The sequence below is a fragment of the Anoplopoma fimbria genome, chromosome 7, assembly GCF_027596085.1.
Source record: "Anoplopoma fimbria isolate UVic2021 breed Golden Eagle Sablefish chromosome 7, Afim_UVic_2022, whole genome shotgun sequence".
In the NCBI taxonomy this organism is placed as follows: domain Eukaryota; kingdom Metazoa; phylum Chordata; class Actinopteri; order Perciformes; family Anoplopomatidae; genus Anoplopoma; species Anoplopoma fimbria.
In genome coordinates this window covers 2,003,526-2,022,792 of record NC_072455.1, presented here as the reverse complement: position 1 = coordinate 2,022,792, position 19,267 = coordinate 2,003,526, and the positions used below count along the sequence as shown (strand labels likewise).

The following is a 19,267-nucleotide window of genomic DNA, read 5'->3' as shown; positions in this document are numbered from 1 at the left end:
CAACACATAAAGGAAACACTTCATCCTTCAGTTTATCACAAACATTCAACATCAACACGTCTGGAGATACTTGGTTTTACCTGGACATGAGCCAAATACACCTAGGAACCCTCTTAAATTGCTGCATCATGTAATTAATAACAAATACAACAAGATTGCTTTCTGAAAATCAGATTGTCAAAATCCGTTTTATTATTTTAACATCATTTTGGCAATGATTTATTCCAAAAGCAGAGATGAGAGAAGGTAAAGGGAAGAAACGTGGCCCAGCTGTGCTTCACCAGCGGGTGGCAGTATCAACCCACAGCTGTGCATCCCATAATGTCTCCATGGTAACACAGTTTGCCCTCGGAAGTGAGGCTGGTAGGCTCACATCCGGGGAAAGCAGTCTCTGTTCCTCTTTAGGAGTCTTTTTTTTAGAAGAACAGTATTTTCTGTCGTATTTGCTAAATGATCTCCAATTTCCCACTAGACCCTGAATGCAGCACAGTACAGATGAACACCATAGGAGCATTTAGCCTTTTTCAGGTAAGAAAGGACAAATAAAATCACAAACTTTACCTTAAAAACAATGAAACAGAAAAAGTGCAAATGAGAAAAATCAACATCTGATAATTGCATAAGAGTTTAGAATTATTTTATTTTTGCATCTTGGATTCTTGCACTGAAATCTCTGTTGTCGGTTAAAGTAAGGCTTTAACATTACTGTGTGTGTGTGTGTGTGTGTGTGTGTGTGTGTGTGTGTGTGTGTGTGTGTGTGTGTGTGTGTGTGTGTGTGTGTGTGTGTGTGTGTGTGTGTGTGTGTGTGTGTGCAGATAAAGACACAACAGGAAAACATTACAAAAAGGTCAACATATTCAATCCTAAAACTCTTCCCCTTTTACATTTTTACAGTTTAAGTATTAAAACGTCAAACATCAGGTTCAAAGTGCTCTAAAAAAACAAAAAAATAGTTTAAAACCAGTGCAGAAGGTTTCTGGTCATGTGCTCAAAGGGTTAACTGAAATATAAATGAAGCCTCTTCTTTCTTAAGACGTACAATAACGCAACAGGAAGGACAAAAATAAGACGTATAAATGGAGAGCTTCTCCAAAAAACAGTTTTGCTTTAAAATGTTTTTTTTAAATCGGTAATTCATGTTCTGCACTCTTGTAAAGGGAGGGAGACTATCCCTCTGCAACTATCACATGTTGTATATTACTTAAAAAATTAAGAAAAACTTTCCAGTTGCACAAAACGAGGGAGACATTGTGGAAAAACAAGAAATGATTGTTTGTTAAAGCATCAACATTAATTTAAATGAGGGATTAAGTTGAGCAGGTAATAGTCTCCTCCCTTCTTTCATCAAAACTACTGTTCCAAAAAATTCAAATTTATCTCGACATTAAAGTACAAAAACGTGTATAATATGGTGTTACTGCTGGTGTTGACGTAGTGAAGCACATTTGGGCTTCAAGGTTAAAGGTCAACTTGCCTCTTTTTTTTAAATCATAACATTTTGAATGACATCAGCTTTGCTTGCATAAAGCTAGTAGACAAGTTATCGTATTGAAAAATGTGATTTAAAGTCACTTTAATGTGTTTGATTTAAGGTTAGTTTTCCATTTCAAGAAGTAAGTGCCAAATTTTCATCAAACAGGGTAGAAAACTATTTGCACTGATCCCACAAATATATAGAACATTTGATTTATCTTCAATATTATCATTTTTATCAACATATAAATACCATCCATATTCACACGGAGGAAACGTCAAAATATTCAAGTACTGCTCGGAGTATAAACATACTGTACATGTACATATTTCACTCTAATGACCACATATATTACTCACACATGTTGTATTACTCCTCAATGAGTAATATCATCGTGTTGCATGTTTTGTGTTTGGCAATTATCCAGATATTCACAGCTGGACGGGCGGTTGGTCACTCCTCCTCGGCGGTGCAGTCCGGAGCGATGCTGTGCTCCTGGGCGATGGCCGCCAGCTCCTTCAGGAACTCGGCGAACAGGACGATGGCGAACACTCGGCTCTTGGCGTGAGGTGGGATGGGAGGGCACGGCGGCAGGACGGCGAGAGGAGGCAAGGCCAGGGCGTTCGTCACGGAGCCGTTAGGGATGGACGGGTCCAGGATGACGTCACCGCTCCGAGACTGGAGGCACTCTGGGACACGAACGTGACAGAAAAACGGATTCAGACAAAGATCAACAAACTGTGTCTGAAATCTACGACTTTACCACAACGATTAAAATTCATTAAGCAAAAAACTGTTGTTGTCGTGTTTAATTGGGGCAACCAGGAAGTTAGCATTGCACTGGTTCCCTCCACAAAGACAAAGTGTCTTAAAGCTGCATTCTCTCTCCTGTCCACCAGGGGGCGACTCCTCTGGTTGTATAGAAGTCTATGAGAAAATGACTCTACTTCTCTCTTGATTTATTCCCTCAGTAAACATTGTAAACATGAGTTTATGGTCTCAATCTCTAGTTTCAAGTCTTCTTCAATACAGCATGATGTTCATTTAGTAAATGATGCTCCATTTAGAGTCAAACAGACCATAAAGCAGGGGATGCTTTAGGGCGGGGCTACACACTGATTGACAGGTCGAGACCAGAGACGTATAAAATGCCAAATCATCAGCTACGTCCACTTTTTACATACAGTCAATGTATTTAACGGACACAAAATGAGACCTTCTCATTTAACTCTTTTGTTTATTCCTTCAATAAAGAAAACTAACACATTAATTCTGCTTCTGTATCTTCTACTTCCACTACTTCTACTGTATTACTGCAGCTACTTGGCGAAAAGCAAACTGGTGCAGAGTTTTATTCCAGTAATAAAACCTCTGTCTGTGTGCGTCTGAGAGTGTTTGTTTTCATTCACCTCTAAACTTGCTGTCTTGGTCTTTAGCCAACAAGAACCTCCAGGCCTGAGTGACCAGGGCAGGGAAGTCTGGCCTGGCCGCCACGTAGCGCTCAATCTGAGCGCGCACCGACACCAACACCTACGGGAGTAAAAACATATGCGTCGTTATTATTTAGAGGCCTGAAACATTGGAATCAGACGTACATGTGTGTGTGTGTGTGTGTGTGTGTGTGTGTGTGTTACCTGGTGCAGTGTGCGTACGTTGGGCTGTTCGTGAGTGTCGTCGCGGAGCAGGAAGGATCTCAGAAGAGGTTGCGGGTACGACGCCAGCTGGGCCAGGATGCCCGTCACCAGCAGGTTCACGGCGATGGAGTTTTCCAGGAGGTTCTCGAGGCGCGACAACAGCACGCTGATGAACGGACCTGGGGCATGATGGGAAACGACAGGTGAGTGAACCAATGTGTACGATGAAAAGCAAGTGAATAATCAGTAAGATGGTGTTTTTAACTGACTTTTTTAACTTTCTACTGAATAAAAATGAATGTTGCTTGACAAATGTTTTATAATTCTTCAATTTATAGACTTTATCAAATGTAAATTTCAATCTTATAGCATCTGTTAAGAAAGAGTTTCTAACACACACACAACATCTGGCTTTACACTTGTTTAATGCTTCATGTCTTCAACCTGCATTCTCTCTCCTGTCCACCAGGGGGCGACTCCTCTGGTTGTATAGAAGTCTATGAGAAAATGACTCTACTTCTCTCTTGATTTATTCCCTCAGTAAACATTGTAAACATGAGTTTATGGTCTCAATCTCTAGTTTCAAGTCTTCTTCAATACAGCATGATGTTCAAAGCCCGTTTAAGGATTCCCTACAGGATGTTTTTGCTTCAGGAAGCTTCTCTACACATTTCAACATCTTATTCAGTTGTGGTTGAAAACACAGACCTGTAAAGGGAACTCCGTGCCTCCTGCTGCCTTTCTTACACCTACTCCCCTTCTCCTCTCCTTCCTCTTCCACTTCCTCCATCGCCTCCTCCTCTCCTTCTTCCTCCTCCTCTCCGTCATCCCACGAGGAGCTAAAAGCCGACTCCTCCTCCTCTTCTAGTTTTTGCCTCAGCGCTCGGACCCGCCTCCTGAATGTGCTGATGTCGTTTGTGACGTCATCACAGTCCGGCTCCACCCCCAAAGAGAGCATGAGCTCGTGGTATCGGGACAGGAAGTCATCATTGTTGGCGACTCTGTTGCTAGGCAGATTTGGAGACTTTGCATCGGTCACCAAAGGGTCATGTGGCTCAAATTCAGAGTGGCCATTGGGTAAAGTCACTAAACATGGCGTGGGATGTTGTGCGTTCTGGTTTTGCTTAAATGTCTCTTCGTCTTCGTCGGTATCATCACATTCGTCGATGATGTGATTCTTTACGTTAAAGCCGTTGGTGAAACACTGACGTAATCCTTGTACATCCATCCTCTTTAGCTCATCTTCTCCTTCCTCCTTCCTTCTCCCCATCTTTCCAAAGTCCTCACTCCTCCTTCTCACCTCCTTCACATAATCCTCACTCCTTCTTCTTTCCTCTTTCACTACATCCTCGCTCCTCCTCCTTGTCGACATTATACCGTTAACCGTTTCCATGACAGTCTTCCCCGTTGTCGTTAACATTGTTGTTATCATTGTGGTCGTCGCTGCTGTCGACACCCGCTGCCCATTTGAGATGCTCCCTCGTCCCCGTCGATTTGCTGCCATGATTTGCTCCAAAATGGCCACCTTTGTTTCCCTCTGGGCGACTAGATTGTAGACCAGAACGTCGTCCTCAAACTCGGATTCCTCCACGTACGAGCCATGCACCAGCTTGGTCGCGGTGCGTCGCATTTCCTGGATGTGTTGAGGCGTCGCAACGCATCTGTCGACCTCTGCGGTCACGCCGCCATTCGCTAGTGACGCGTTTATCAACAGATCGTCGTCTGCGAAAATGTCGTCCCACTCCAGCTCCAGGACAGAGCCGGCTCGTCCCACTTGGTTACCCGTGGAGACGGTGTCTGAGGAGGATGGCGTCGGGGAGAGGGCTGAGGGGGGAGGAGCGATGAAGAAAGAGCAGATGGAGTCACTCTCGACCCGCCGTACGATCTCGTCCTCATCTTCCATGTCGTCTCCTGGTGTGTCCCATCGGTAGTCTTGAGGCGGAGGGTCGATCCCGTCATACGGAGACGACCAGAGCCGACATGCCCTGTGGACGAAACAAAACTCATCAGAACTGAAGATGCTGGATATATAAAATAATCTCTTATTAGTATGTCGACCACTTTTGTCCTGATTGAAATATCTCAACAACTGGATGGATTACCATGACATTTGGCGCAGATATTAAGTCCCCAAGAGTACAAATCTTACTGATTTCGGTGATCCAGACATTCAGGTTCTATCAAGATGAATTGTAACAATGTTGGTTATCCCCTAACTTTTTATTTAGCGCCATCATCAGGTCAAAAATGTAATTTGTCCAAGATTAAATACCTGCATACCTAATGGGCCTCTGCTGCACTTTTACAAAAAACAAGATGTCAACGGCCAAAGACCTAGATGTCGATGTCCAAAAAAAAAGATGGCGACAACCAAAACCAAGATATCGATGGTCAAAAACCAAGATGGAGATGGACCAAAATGAAAACTCGAGACCTTAAACGATAGTCCACAAACCAATGGGTGACATCACGGTGACTACCTCCACTTCTGATACACAGACTATGATTCAATCCATCCAATGTTGTAATACCAAAGGATGCCAGCAGATGTCACTAAACCCAACGTTTCCCCCGTCAGTCGTCTGATGTGGACTCACTGTGTCTCTAGAATGAAACCAGTGAGTAAAGTGTGATCCTAACAACAGAAACATGGCCATAAATATGAAATAATGACCATTAATGACTCCAATCAGCAGCATCTGTAGTCCGCCCCATGGTTTGATGGTAAAAGGAGGTGAGGACGCACTTACCTGAGGGCGGTGGAGATGGTTTGGCGTGCGTCCCAGAGGTAGTGAAGGTAGTTCACATCCATCAGGAAGTCTGAGCCCCGACAGAAACTGACACTGTCTGAAACTGACAGATCTGACCCAGACAGAAAGGTTAAAGTTAGCGTGATACACATGTTTAAAGAGTATTTAAAAGTGTACTTTAAATGATACCGACCTGCTCCTTTGGGCCAATGGATGTGCTCTGATTGTGCGTTCATGTTGAGGAGGTTCCCGGGACACCAGGAGGGCAGGAGGAGCAGGAAGGAGGCGGCGCTGGAGGAGCAGCAGTCCCTCCGCCTCAGGGAGGAGCGCTGCTTCTCGCTCAGGTGGCTGCAGGGAATCAGATACCTGAGGACACACGGACACTGCTCAGTCCCAGCATGCATCACTGCAGGGAGAGATCAGCTAGAAGCTCTGATGAATGCTGGGAGATGTAGTTGTGTGGGTGTCTACTCCCATCTCTTTACTTTATTTAACAAGTTTTACAGTTTGGTATTAGTCATTTTACTGTTACCGAGTACTTCTACAGTAACAGAGTAGTTTTACTGTGTGGTGTTGGTACTTTGACTGTAACAGACGAAGACCAAAACGATCAATTCAAAGCTAATCAATAAAAGGGGCTGACCTGAACACCAGCTGCAGCATGACGTCTTCACAGAACAGACCAATCAGAGTCCTGAACAGAGCCAGAGACACCGTGCCCAACTGAAAGGTCAAAGGTCAAAGGTTCATCTCACAGATTAGAGGAGATGAAACATGATGAGGAGAAGAAGAAGAAGAAGAAGAAGAAGAAGAAGAAGAAGAAGAAGAAGAAGAAGAAGAGGAGGAGGAGGAAGAGGAAGAGAAGAAGAAGAAGAAGAGAAGTAGAAGAAGAAGAAGAAGAAGAAGAAGAAGAAGAAGAAGAAGAAGAAGAGAAGAAGAAGAAAATCAGGAGGAGGACGAGGATGAAGAAGAAGAAGAAGAAGAAGAAGAAGAAGAAGAAGAAGAAGAAGAAGAAAATGAGAAGGAGGAGGAAGAGAAGAAGAAGAAAATCAGGAGGAGGAAGAGAAGCAGTAGTAGAAGGAAGATGAAGGAGAAGGAAGCGGACGTTACCTGGAAAGGTGTGTTGACCCGGCTGACCAGCGTGTCCAGGATGTGCACGTTGTCGTGCGCGTGCAGCAGGATGAAGGAGAGGAAGCTCTGGAGGAGGGCCGGCTCAGAGACGGAGCGCAGGAAGAGATCCAGGTAAGCCGTGGTGGTCATCACCTCCTCCACCGTCAGCTGGACAACACACACACACACACACACACACACACACACACACACACACACACACACACACACACACACACACACACACACACCAATGTTTATGTGAGAATTATGAATCATGTGTTTCTTCTATTGTTTTACTATATTAACAGATAAAAAACAGTCAAATTCAGACACCAGATGTTTTATTTACAATGAAATAATTCAAACTTCCACATTGTTGCATGAAACAGAATCCTGTTAAACTTGGATGTTGAATTAGTTTCATTATTGAACTTTAAATGTTGATTAAAGGGGTTTAAACTGACTAACCCCTTGTTTCTAGGCCGCTGTAGTTGTTCCTACCTTGTGCAGAGCCGGAGCCAGGACCGGAACCAGGAACCCGTTGTAGATGTAACCCAGCAGCTGAGACCGGATGGAGGGATGAGCCACCTGAGAGACAGAACAGACGGACTTATTGTGTGTGTGTGTGTGTGTGTGTGTGTGTGTGTGTGTGTGTGTGTGTGTGTGTGTGTGTGTGTGTGTGTGTGTGTGTGTGCGTTACCTTGGTAACAGCGCTGCAGAAGTCCAGGGAGTGCAGGAAGTGGACTAGAGCCGGAACCTGTGGACCCCAAAACCAGGTAGAAGTGACCTCATCAGTTTTTTTATTCAATTTTTTATGCACTTATTTATTTATATTAGTATCAATTCATTCATCTTTTAGCCGTGTTGGTGTAATGGGTTAAAAAGGCACTTTATTTATTCATGTTTCTAATTTTCATTTGTGAATTTTATTCATCATTTAATGATTCTGTGGAGTATGAATGTGTGAATGTTATCTATTTATATGAGTTATTTCTATTAATGTTTCCTGCAGAAATGACACTTTACCTTTTCTGTACCGTTTGGTTGGATATTTAGTTGTTTTTCTCTTAAAAAATGAACAGTTATATTTTTGGTCTTTAATGCATATTGTTTAATTCGAATATGATCACATAACCAAGCTGTTTTTGTGTAATTTGACCATTAAAATATAAAGTTTTCTAGCAGTTTTAATTTAGCTTTTTAGGCGGTATTGCACAACAACAGTCAGCTCTGTGTTGTGTAATCAACGTAGCCCCGCAGATGTTTTGGCATCCGTTTCCCCATGTTAATGCTATTATTTCTATTATACTATTTATTATTTTAGTTTATGAACAGAGGAACAGAAATAGAGACCATTTTGTGATTTTGAGTAAATCTCAACAACTACTGGATGGATTTAGTGATTCTCTGACTTTACCTCTAGAGCCACCACGCTGTTTATTTTAGTGGTTTTGGAGTGAAATATTTCCACAACTTTTGGATAAAATTTTGTTCACACATTCATGTTCCCCAGAGGATAAATCGTAGTTTATTTGACAACCTCTTAATTTTTCATCTTGCTCCATCATTAATGTCTAAAACATAGAACCGCTCTTTCATTCACTCATATCTTCAGCTATTAATCCCTTTATTAACTCATTAACAACAAATTCACTACCATTGGATCCATTCATAAATTCATTAATTGTTTCATTCATTCATTCACAGGTCGCCCACTCTCTGTGTGGTCGTCATGGTTACCTGCTGCCAGTCGGCCCGGTCCAGACAGTGCCAGTCGTCGCTGTAAACCTGCAGCCGGGCCGGAAGAGACGAGTACAAACCGGACAGACCTGTGGCCAGCACCTGTGAACACACACACACACACACACACACACACACACACACACACACACACACACACACACACACACACACACACACACACACACACACACACACACACACACACACACACACACAGGTGAGATGGATACACCTTACTCATTTGAGAGTTAGATTAGCAGATCGATACCTCCCTCATGTCTGTACGGTCAATATGAGGCTATATTGGTCATGTGGTTAGCTTAGCTTAGCATAAAGACTGGAAACAGGTGGAAACAGTTAGCCTGGCTCTGACCAGAACATCAGAACATTACGCTTTGATTTATGACTGGTTTTAACAAGTGAATTAATAAGATATAACATGATAATCAGTGAGCTTTAGAGGTGCTGGAAGTGGTGACTTTAAGACAGAGCTAGGCTATCTGTTTTTCAGTATTTATGCTCATATTTACAGTAAGAAAACAAGAACGGTACCAGTCTTCTCTCTGCATTGAAGCAAACAAGTATATTTCCCAAAAATGCAAAATGCTCCTATAATCAAAGCAAAGAAATAAGAAGGAATGGCAATAAACATAAACATAAACAACATAAACAAAATAAACAACATAAACAAAATAAACAACATAAACAACAACAACAACAGCTGCAGTCTTGAGTCTCGCTAACAATCGGGCAACCGTCCAATCAGGTGCAGGTTTACTAATCCCTCTCTGGGTCCGAGCCAATCTCACCCTGATGTACTAATCTGCTCTCTGCATAAAGATTGAGGTCAGAGTGTGGTAACATGGGCTTAAACCTGACACACATACACACACACACACACACACACACACACACACACACACACACACACACACACACACACACACACACACACACACACACTTAAAGCAGAAACTAGCAGCGATGGAAGCAGCATAGCCGACTCAGTAAATTTAGGACAAAGTGAACAAAATGTGCTTTTAATCTTTCAATAGTATGTATTTGTTTATCTTTTTGTTCTTGTTTTACTGTCATTAAGAGTCTTTATTTAGCGATGCACAAATGCGTCTCAATGTTTACACAATAATTCTCAAGCCTTTGTGATAATTAGCACATGACAGCATGCTAAACTTTGAATTCTTAGCATTTAGCTCAAAGCATTGTTAAGTATAAGAATAGCCTGATAGAGTCACTGGCACGACTGTAGACTTTTAAACTTGTTAGAAACTTGATTTTAAATGTTTACATCCTTTTTGAAATTAATACATATTTTTATTTAAAAATGTATGATTATCATGATTATGATTATTCATTATTGTTATTATAATAATTACAAATATTATAAGTATAATAAGTATTATTATTATTAAAATTAAAATTTAAATTATTATTACTATTATTAATTAAGTTTCAAGTTAGTTGCAAGTTATTTATTTAATTGTAGTTCTCCGGGTCCTTCCAACAATGCTCATTAAATATGTATAGAAATAAATCCCTCAAGTAAATATGAAAATGTAAGAGATGAAATAGCCCAGAAGTTAAATATTGGAATACAATATATATAAAATGTATAATTATACATATTTATTATTTATTATCTGATGTAGTTTTTACAGTTTTTCTATATATTAATAATTTTCTGTTTCTGTATTTTGTATCCTTTGTCAAGGTTGAATTGTAATCACATCCATCATCAGGTCAATCAGAGCGAATAAGCAAATGTTAGCATGCTAACACACTAAATACATTAAAGTTAGCATGTGTTAGCATTTAGTTTAAAGAAGGAACAGCCTCATATAGATGCTAGCATGACTGAACATTCAAGGTTCTGTTATTTGATGCATTGTTTTTGTATTCTTTTTTCTTTACTTGTAGTTTTGAGTACCTTTCTTTACTGTATTTTATAATATCTTTATGACTTTTACTTCCCTGAAAACAAGGTTCTCATCATTTCCATCTACTTTCTTATTGATCTCTCTTCTGTCTCCACTATTTCGTTCTTTCTTCTCTCTCTTGCTGTAACCCTCTCTCTCTCTAACACTCCCTGAGGAGTATGAGCTCATTAGTTTATTACATAACTTGTGATAATGAGATTACAATGCAGAGGGGAGATGAATGAATAGAGGAAAGGATTCATCCAGAGCACCAAAACAGCAACAAACTCATTTAAACAGCCATCTCATTCATGGAAAATAATCTAAATCTGTTTCAAGGCTCTTACTGTAAAAAGCCTTTTTATTCTGTTAACCCAAATAGTTACATTTCCTCACATCAGGAGGAGAATTGAACTGCTTCACACTCAGAAAAACTCATTTCTTTGCGCGATGTGGAAGGAATGTAGAGATTAACCCAGTTAAGATCAGCTGATGAACTAGCAGCTCTGCTGAGGGAATGGTCCTTTAAATTCTTCACATATTTACCATCTTTGTGACAGAACTCATGTGCATTTAAAGTGGCAATCTTAAACATTTTTAATTTAAATATATGTTTGTTGAGTCACTATCTGTGTTATTTTCTTTCTCCATTGAATATTTAGAAAAATTCAATGTAAATTAAATACTGTTTATATATTATCATAACAAACATAATATTTGTTAATATTAAAATTAATATAATAGTGTCTTTTTTTATTTTGATGCTTTGGAAAAACATTGTTTTTTTTTTTACTTTCATGCCAATTTTATTTTATTTTATTTTACCTTTATTGGCATGAAAATCAATAAAAAAAATCAATGAAATAATATTTAATAGAAAAAATTTTAATAAATAAAATGTAATAAAATTAAATTAAATTAAATGTTAGTATGGCTAAAGCTAATGATTCCAGACTGCTTAATTCTGATTCCTTTGTTTTTATTCAGATATAAATTCTAAATCATATTTTAAGGATTGCCACTTTAAAGTCTCTTATCAGACTTGTTTTAAGGCATCTACTGCCAAATCAACAAAACAAAAACCAGTAGCTAAGAATCTTAAAAATCTAGCACCATATTAACCTCTCGTCATGCAACAGTTCGGCAGTGAGCTTTATCTCTGCGATCCACATCTACTGAGTGACTCTGATCCTGAACAAATCCTTCACATTTCCAGACTGGCAGACGCTCCGGCGGTAAGACGACCGTCGGAATGAACCGTCAAGGTTTAGTGATGAAGGACGCAGACTGTCTGACCTCCAATATCAATGTGACGTCGTTTGGCTTCGGTTTAGTTCGTGTTTGTGTACTTACAGGACAGAAGTACGTGTTCTCGGCGATGTGCAGGGCGACTCGAGGGTCAGAGGCCGACAGAGACATGATGAGCAGCAGAGCGTCTCTGGCCTGCTGACCGACAGAACCCTGTCTGAGGACAGGGAGATTAAAGAGGTTGAGATCCCTCGTTCACTCATATTTATACTTATATATGTTTATATATATATATATATATTTATATATATATATATAAGTGTGGATGCATACTTGTGCATGTGTTTTTAATTATCTGTGTGTTCACCTTCCTGTTTGTGGGTACAACATATTTGTTTATGCACCTTTATATATGAGTGTGTCTCCTATGCATGTGCATTTACCCCTATGTTTGTATACTGTGTGTGTACTTCTGTGGGTGCAACATATGTGTGCGTCCGTTTGTATCATACCATACCTGTGTGTGTGTGTGTGTGTGTGTGTGTGTGTTTTTACGTGTGTATATACTGTATATTATATATATATATATATATATATATATATTTGTGTGGATGCATACTTGTGCATGTGTATCCTACTTTTGTGTGTATGCCTGTGTGTGCACTTTCCTGTTTGTGCGTACGACATATTTGTGTATGCACCTGTGTATGTGCAACAAATGTGTGCCTATCCTACATGCTTGTACCTGTGTGTGTGTGTGTGTGTGTGTGTGTGTGTGTGTGTGTGTGTGTGTGTGTGTGTGTGTGTGTGTGTGTGTGTGTGTGTGTGTGTGTGTGAACTTTTCTGTGTGTGTGTGTGTGTGTGCATGCATGAACCTCTGTGTATTTTGCAAAAACAAAATATGCACCTGAGTTTACTTAACTGTGTGTGTTTACCTCTGTCCTACATATGTGCTAATTTACCTGTGTGTTAATGTACTTTTATTTCTACCTCTGTTCGTCCAGCAGGTACAACGTGTGTGTGTGTGTGTGTGTGTGTGTGTGTGTGTGTGTGTGTGTGTGTGTGTGTGTGTGTGTGTGTGTGTGTGTGTGTGTGTGTGTGTGTGTGTGTGTGTACCTGTGTGTAAACCTACCTGTGTGTGTGTGTGTGTGTGTGTGTGTGTGTGTGTGTGTGTGTGTGTGTGTGTGTGTGTGTGTGTGTGTGTGTGTGTGTGTGTAAACCTACCTGTGTGTGTATGGTATGAGCAGGGAGAAGAGCAGGAAGTTGGCGGCTCCCTGGTCCTCGCTGGTGTGGAAGAAGAGCTCCAGCACTGAGGGGTCTTTGACCAGAGCGACACACAGCTGGTTCAACAGGAGGACAAGCTCCGCCTCCACCACGCCACCGCTGTCTGGAGGAGGGGTTAGGTGGTTAACTACCCAGGTAACTGCTTAAACATCTTACCAGCTACACCTGCAGCATCTGAAACCACTTCCTCATTAACCGCTTAGAACAGATTAGTGTCTTTAGACAGCTGAACGGACTAAAGTGTCTTTAAGGAAAAGAGAAGGAAAGAATCCACGACTATGAAGTAAAGTAAAGTTTAGAAAGATTTAACTTTGGCAACATGGAACAAGCCGTCACCAGTGTGTGTTGAAGACAACTGTGAAAACTCTGAGCTAAGTTCGTTTTTATTTCAATTTAAAAGGAAATTAATTTGTGTACTTTCACCTTTACCACATTTAAACAAACAAACATGCAAAAAGAGAATATACGTAACTAATAGTTTATCTTAAAATTTGCTTCATATTTTTCTTTTGAGAGAAAAATATGATGTGTTTTCACATTGGCACAATCTCCATTGTATAGAGGGCTTTTATTTTGAAGGCCTTTAACAGTAATACAACAGTTTTACATTTTCTGAGCTTTGGACAGGGCCAGGCTAGCTGTTTCCCCCTGTTTCCAGTCTTTGTGCTAAGCTAAGCTATCTCCAAAGACGTATGTAAAAGCAGTTATGAGGTAAAGTATTGACCTTGTTACAACAGCGTATTTCCCACCAACTCACCAGTTCCCGCTCCGGCGCAGGAGGCCAGCAGCATCATGAGCGGTCGTAGAACCGGTTTGTGGTGCAGAAGAGGCTGCCTGGCCTGAGACAGAAGCATCTGGTACATCCTGAGCTGCTCCAGCTTCATGTCCTCGGTGAACTGTCTCCTCAGGCTCCACAGGAACAGCCTCTCCATCACGCCCTCCACCACCACAAACTCCAGGATGGGACCCATCGCTCCTCCTGTGGGATAAACAAACATGGCATGAGACCAAATACAAAAGTGGCGTGATGACACATGTTCTTCTTTGATCGCTAACCTTGGCCCGCCTCTTCCTCCATCAGCAGGAAGAGCATGTGCTCCACGTAGTTCTGGACAGCGCTGGCCTCGTCAGCCGGGATCGGGCCGAGGCGGAGCGCTCCGGAGCCGCTGCTACCGCCGTGACCGGAGAGGAAGCTCAACGCGCCGGTGAGGCTACGACCCGGCTCGTGTTTCTCCAGGATCTTCACCACCTGCAGGGAGAAGGAACATCGGACACGTCCTCAACATTAAAGGAGTTATAAGTCAGTGTTTTTATTTTGGCAACGACTAAAAAACAAGATGGCAACAGCCAATTTAAAAAGATGGCAATGACCAAAACCAAGATGATGATGGCCAAAAACCAAGATGGCAACGATTAAAAACCAAGATGGCGACAACCAAAAACCAAGATGGCGACTTCCAAAAACCAAGATGGCAACTGCCAAAAACCAAATGCTGATGACCAACAACCAAGATGATGATGACCAAAAACCAAGATGGCGACGATTAAAAACCAAGATGGCAATGACCAAAAACCAAGATGCCGACTTCCAAAAACCAAGATGGCGACGACCAAAAACCAAGATGGCGACTTCCAAAAACCAAATGCTGATGACCAACAACCAAGATGTTGATGACCAAAAACCAAGATGGCGGCTACCAAAAACCAAGATGGCGACGACCATAGACCAAAAAACTAAATTGCAACAACTAAAAACAAAATGCAACAGCCAATTAGAAAAAAGATGGCAACGACCAAAACACATGATGGCAATAACCAAAAACGAAGATGGCGCCAACTAAAAATAAAAGATGGCAAAAACTTAAAACAAATATGGTAACGGTAAACAAAACATCACGGCAATAGTGAAAAGTTATATTATGTTTATCTAATCCTGTAAAGAGGCATTTTGGTCTACACCTCACATCAAAACTGAGCTGTGGTCTGGATAAATTTACAAATATAAAGTGTTTGTTAAACTTTGGCATTTTGGTTTTGCGTCTTTAATATTAATACTCATAAACATCAAAGACTAACTCATGACAATAAGAAGATACATTAGAGAACGGATCGCTGTGGGAGGGTTGAATACATGAATGAATGAAAAGAGAGAGACACATAAGACTGTAATTCACTGTCTGGACTTGTGTTAACCTTTGACCTCAGCTGCTTCAGACAAGGACCACACACACGCACACACACACACACACACACACACACACACACACATGGAGTGTGTGTGTGGGTTTTCCTGGCGGCCGTAGAGAGAGGCTTGTCTCTAAATGGATCCTGTGTTTAAGGGCCAAAGTCTGGGTCAGTAATGCACACACACACACACACACACACACACACACACACACACACACACACACACACACACACACACACACACACACACACACACACACACACACACACACACTCTGTCTGCCAACCATTATGAGGACAGCAGGACAGACTGTAGACACTGAGGGACAGAAGAGATGAAACAGTAAAACAAGTTTTTTTCTGCCTGATTGATTGATCAGCAGATTGATTAGTAGATGGATTGATTACCTGTGACCAGTGGTTCTTGAACACGATCATACAGGTCTCGGGGTCCACCCCTCTCAGCGTGAGAGACCTCCTCCGGTTACCACCGACGACCACCGAGGCCATCATTTTGATTGGCAGTCAGGTGGTTATAGCATGTTCCAGAGCGGTGTGTTGGATGGTGGATGGACCAGAGAGGGGGGCATTAGCTGGCTCTCTTAGCCCAGGATCAGGCTCCTTTCCTGGGCTTGGCAAGGCAGCTGCTGGCCTGCAGGAGATGGAGGTGGAGAGAGGGGACACTTTTTAATTTTCCTCTAATTACCGTGGTAATCATAAGTCAGGAGGATCCTTTAGATTCAGCTGGAAAACATATTTCCTCGTCACACATCTCTGTCTACATATAATTGTGTTTCTCTGTCTCTGTCTCTGTCCAAAGACTAAGAAGAGCCAAGGCCCGGAACAGGAAGTGATGGTTGTCAGCGGCAACAAACAAACGGGAAACGTTTGGGTGTTTCCCGGGACATTCCATGAATTCCCACAGCACACTCCAAGAAACCAAAAGACTACTACTGTAAGGACACCTACCAAAGAAACTACTGTAAAGAAAAATACTGTACTATAAACTACTGTTAAGAAAAAACTACTGTAAAGAAAACTACTGTAAATAAAACTACTGTAAAGATAACTAGTGTAATGAAAACTACTGTTAAGAAAAAACTACTGTAAAGAAAATTACTGTAAAGAAAACTACTATAAAGAAAAAACTACTATAAAGGAAACTAGTGTAAAGACAACTGCTGTAAAGAAAACTACTATGAAGTAAAATGACTGTTAAGAAAACTACTGTAAAAAAAACAACTGTTCAGAAAATGTATTTAAAGCAAACTACTGTAAAGTAAAATTACAGAAAAATGTAACTACTGTAAAGAAAACTTATTTAGAGAAAACTTCTGTAAAAAACTTACTATAAATAAAAATGTATTATAAAGAATACTGTAAATAAAACTTCTGAAAATAAAACGACTGTAAATAAAAACCTACGATAAATAAAGTACTGTAAATTAAACTACTGTAAATAAAGTACTGTAAATAAACTACTGTAAATAAAGTACTGTAAATAAAGTACTGTACCTCTGTTCTGAGGAGACGACATGGACGAGCGTCGTTGTCCTGAGAAGGAAGACGGACATATGAGTGAAAGGTTGTTTCAAATCCATCTGTCACCATCTGGGCCTCTAATCTGTGTGTGTGTGTGTGTGTGTGTGTGTGTGTGTGTGTGTGTGTGTGTGTGTGTGTGTGTGTGTGTGTGTGTGTGTGTGTGTGTGTGTGTGTGTGTGTGTGTGTGTGTGACGCAACAAAAACGTCAAAGCAAACATGAAAGAGAGAGAGAGAAATAATCTGAGATGAGACGGTGATGTTTAATCCCAAACCACCACAGTGTGTGTGTGTGTGTGTGTGTGTGTGTGTGTGTGTGTGTGTGTGTGTGTGTGTGTGTGTGTGTGTGTGTGTGTGTGTGTGTGTGTGTCCATCAGACAGTCACATGCCATCACACACACACACAAACCAGGGATTAAACACACACAAAGACACACAATGATTTTCTGACCTGTTTTTTTACGTTTTTTCAGGCATTTAGCTGATTGAAAATTCATTTTGATAATAAAACACCTGTTTTGCTCAAGGGCACTGCAGCAGCCCGGCATGGGGATCAAACCTGCAACCTTTCAGTCACATGACGGTACATTTAGAGTAGTAAGAAGAACTAATGTAAACATATTCACACGCGTGTTCATCTCCCTCAAAAAGCAGATGTTTGTTTCTCACAGAAAAACTCAACGTTTGCAGTTTCTAAAAATAAGTTAAATTAGAAAAATCCTTTCTTTCCCCTGTTTTTTAACCGGCAAATATTCAAATTTGAGGGATTTCTTGCATAAATTAAAAATACTTAAATTACTATTAAATTATCAAACTAATTGCATCTTCATTTTCTGTCAATCAACCTATTTATTAATCAATATCTATTCAACTAAACAGTATTACTTACTGATCTATTTGGACTTTTTAGATCTTACTGGCCCTGAACGCACCACAGACAGTGTTTGCAGGTTCATTGAGGTTGACTGAAATGAGAATGTGAACACCTTCTTAATGCTTCACACACAGACACACCTGTGAAGTCAATAGAGGATGTAACGCATTAATTAAAACAGCAAACAGTGAATGTTTCTTATAAAAGAGCTCCATTTAGTTCTACTTTTATTTCCTTATTCATTCTCAATTGTTTTAATGTGTTTCTATTGTACTTTACTGTTCAGTAACGTTACTTTATTATAATACATTATTATTAATGGATGTTTATGTTCAAACCCTCTCTTAATGTGTATTTTACATCACTTTTTTATCTTCTATTGTCATTCTTCTCCTGACTCAACATATGTTGTTATTGTATTCTTTTGACTTGCTGTGTAAGTATTTTTATAGTGTAATTTGCTTTTGTTTAATTCTGTTTTTCTTCCTTTAACTTCTCAGCTGCTTTTATTGTGCAAAACTAATCTAAAAGAAAAAACCCTGTGATATTACAGCATTAGTATATGATTTGACATTATTAAACACATTATATATCTATTATATATCTTGTTTACTTTACAGGTTGAACCTCACCTGCAGTGGATCTTTATTCTTCTGCTCAGAGACAAAGGAAATGAGTGTTTAAAACTTCTTATTCCAGAAAAAACAAAAGTAAAGTAGATGTAAGGTCCGCTGGGGTCCAGAGAGGTAGGAGTCCCGGTGTTTCTGCCTCTACACCGGCTGCTTGTCTGTTTCAGACCAGCAGCTCGTCCCTGAGGATTTAAGAAGCTCAGCAGTCAATCAATCTACTGCTAGGCCCCGCCCACAAAGGAAGCCACGCCCCCACCAGTAATGTAATAAACAGACAATTAACAGCTTTAATCAGTGTGTTATAGACTCTATGATTGTTTTTCACCACACACAGGGTTGTTTTACTCACCCTGGAGACATGTATTCAATCATTCAACCTTTATTTATGCTCCTGAAACAACAACAAAGATATACAGCGGGTAAAATAAGTATTGAACACGTCACCATTTTTCTCAGTAAATATATTTCTAAAGGTGCTATTGACATGGAATTTTCACCAGATGTAGGTAACAACCCAAGTAATCCATACATACAAAGAAAACCAAACAAATAAGTTCAGAAATTAAGTTATGTGTAATAAAATGGAATGACACAGGGAAAAAGTATTGAACACGCTTACTGAAATTGATTTAAAACTTCGTACAAAAGCCTTTGTACGAATAATTTGATTGGGATTATTAAAATGGAAAATGAAATACAGGTATGTAAAAAAAAAAAATAGAATTTTGCAGTAGAGTAGATCATTTGACAGATTCCAGGATACAAATATATTTAAATATTATAATATATAATATATAACAAAATTCAATAAATAGCTATAAAAAAATAATAGCTAAAAAAAATGAATTCAATGAAATA

At 40.2% G+C, this 19,267-nt stretch overlaps 1 protein-coding gene across 1 annotated transcript; it reads right to left on the bottom strand.

The window, feature by feature from the left end:
- Positions 1–1,904: 1,904 nt before the first annotated feature.
- LOC129093421 (FHF complex subunit HOOK interacting protein 1A-like) lies at positions 1,905–15,880 on the bottom strand. Its single transcript, XM_054601435.1, has 16 exons — positions 15,776–15,880; positions 14,237–14,429; positions 13,938–14,159; positions 13,121–13,283; positions 12,002–12,113; positions 8,712–8,813; positions 7,672–7,728; positions 7,473–7,559; positions 6,969–7,136; positions 6,502–6,581; positions 6,052–6,224; positions 5,859–5,970; positions 3,817–5,093; positions 3,109–3,287; positions 2,884–3,004; positions 1,905–2,163 (listed from the first exon to the last, which is right to left on the bottom strand). Exons 1-16 carry the CDS (start codon positions 15,878–15,880, stop codon positions 1,928–1,930), a joined length of 3,387 nt encoding a protein of 1,128 aa, XP_054457410.1. The 3' UTR covers positions 1,905–1,927.
- Between the last annotated feature and the right edge of the window lie 3,387 nt (positions 15,881–19,267).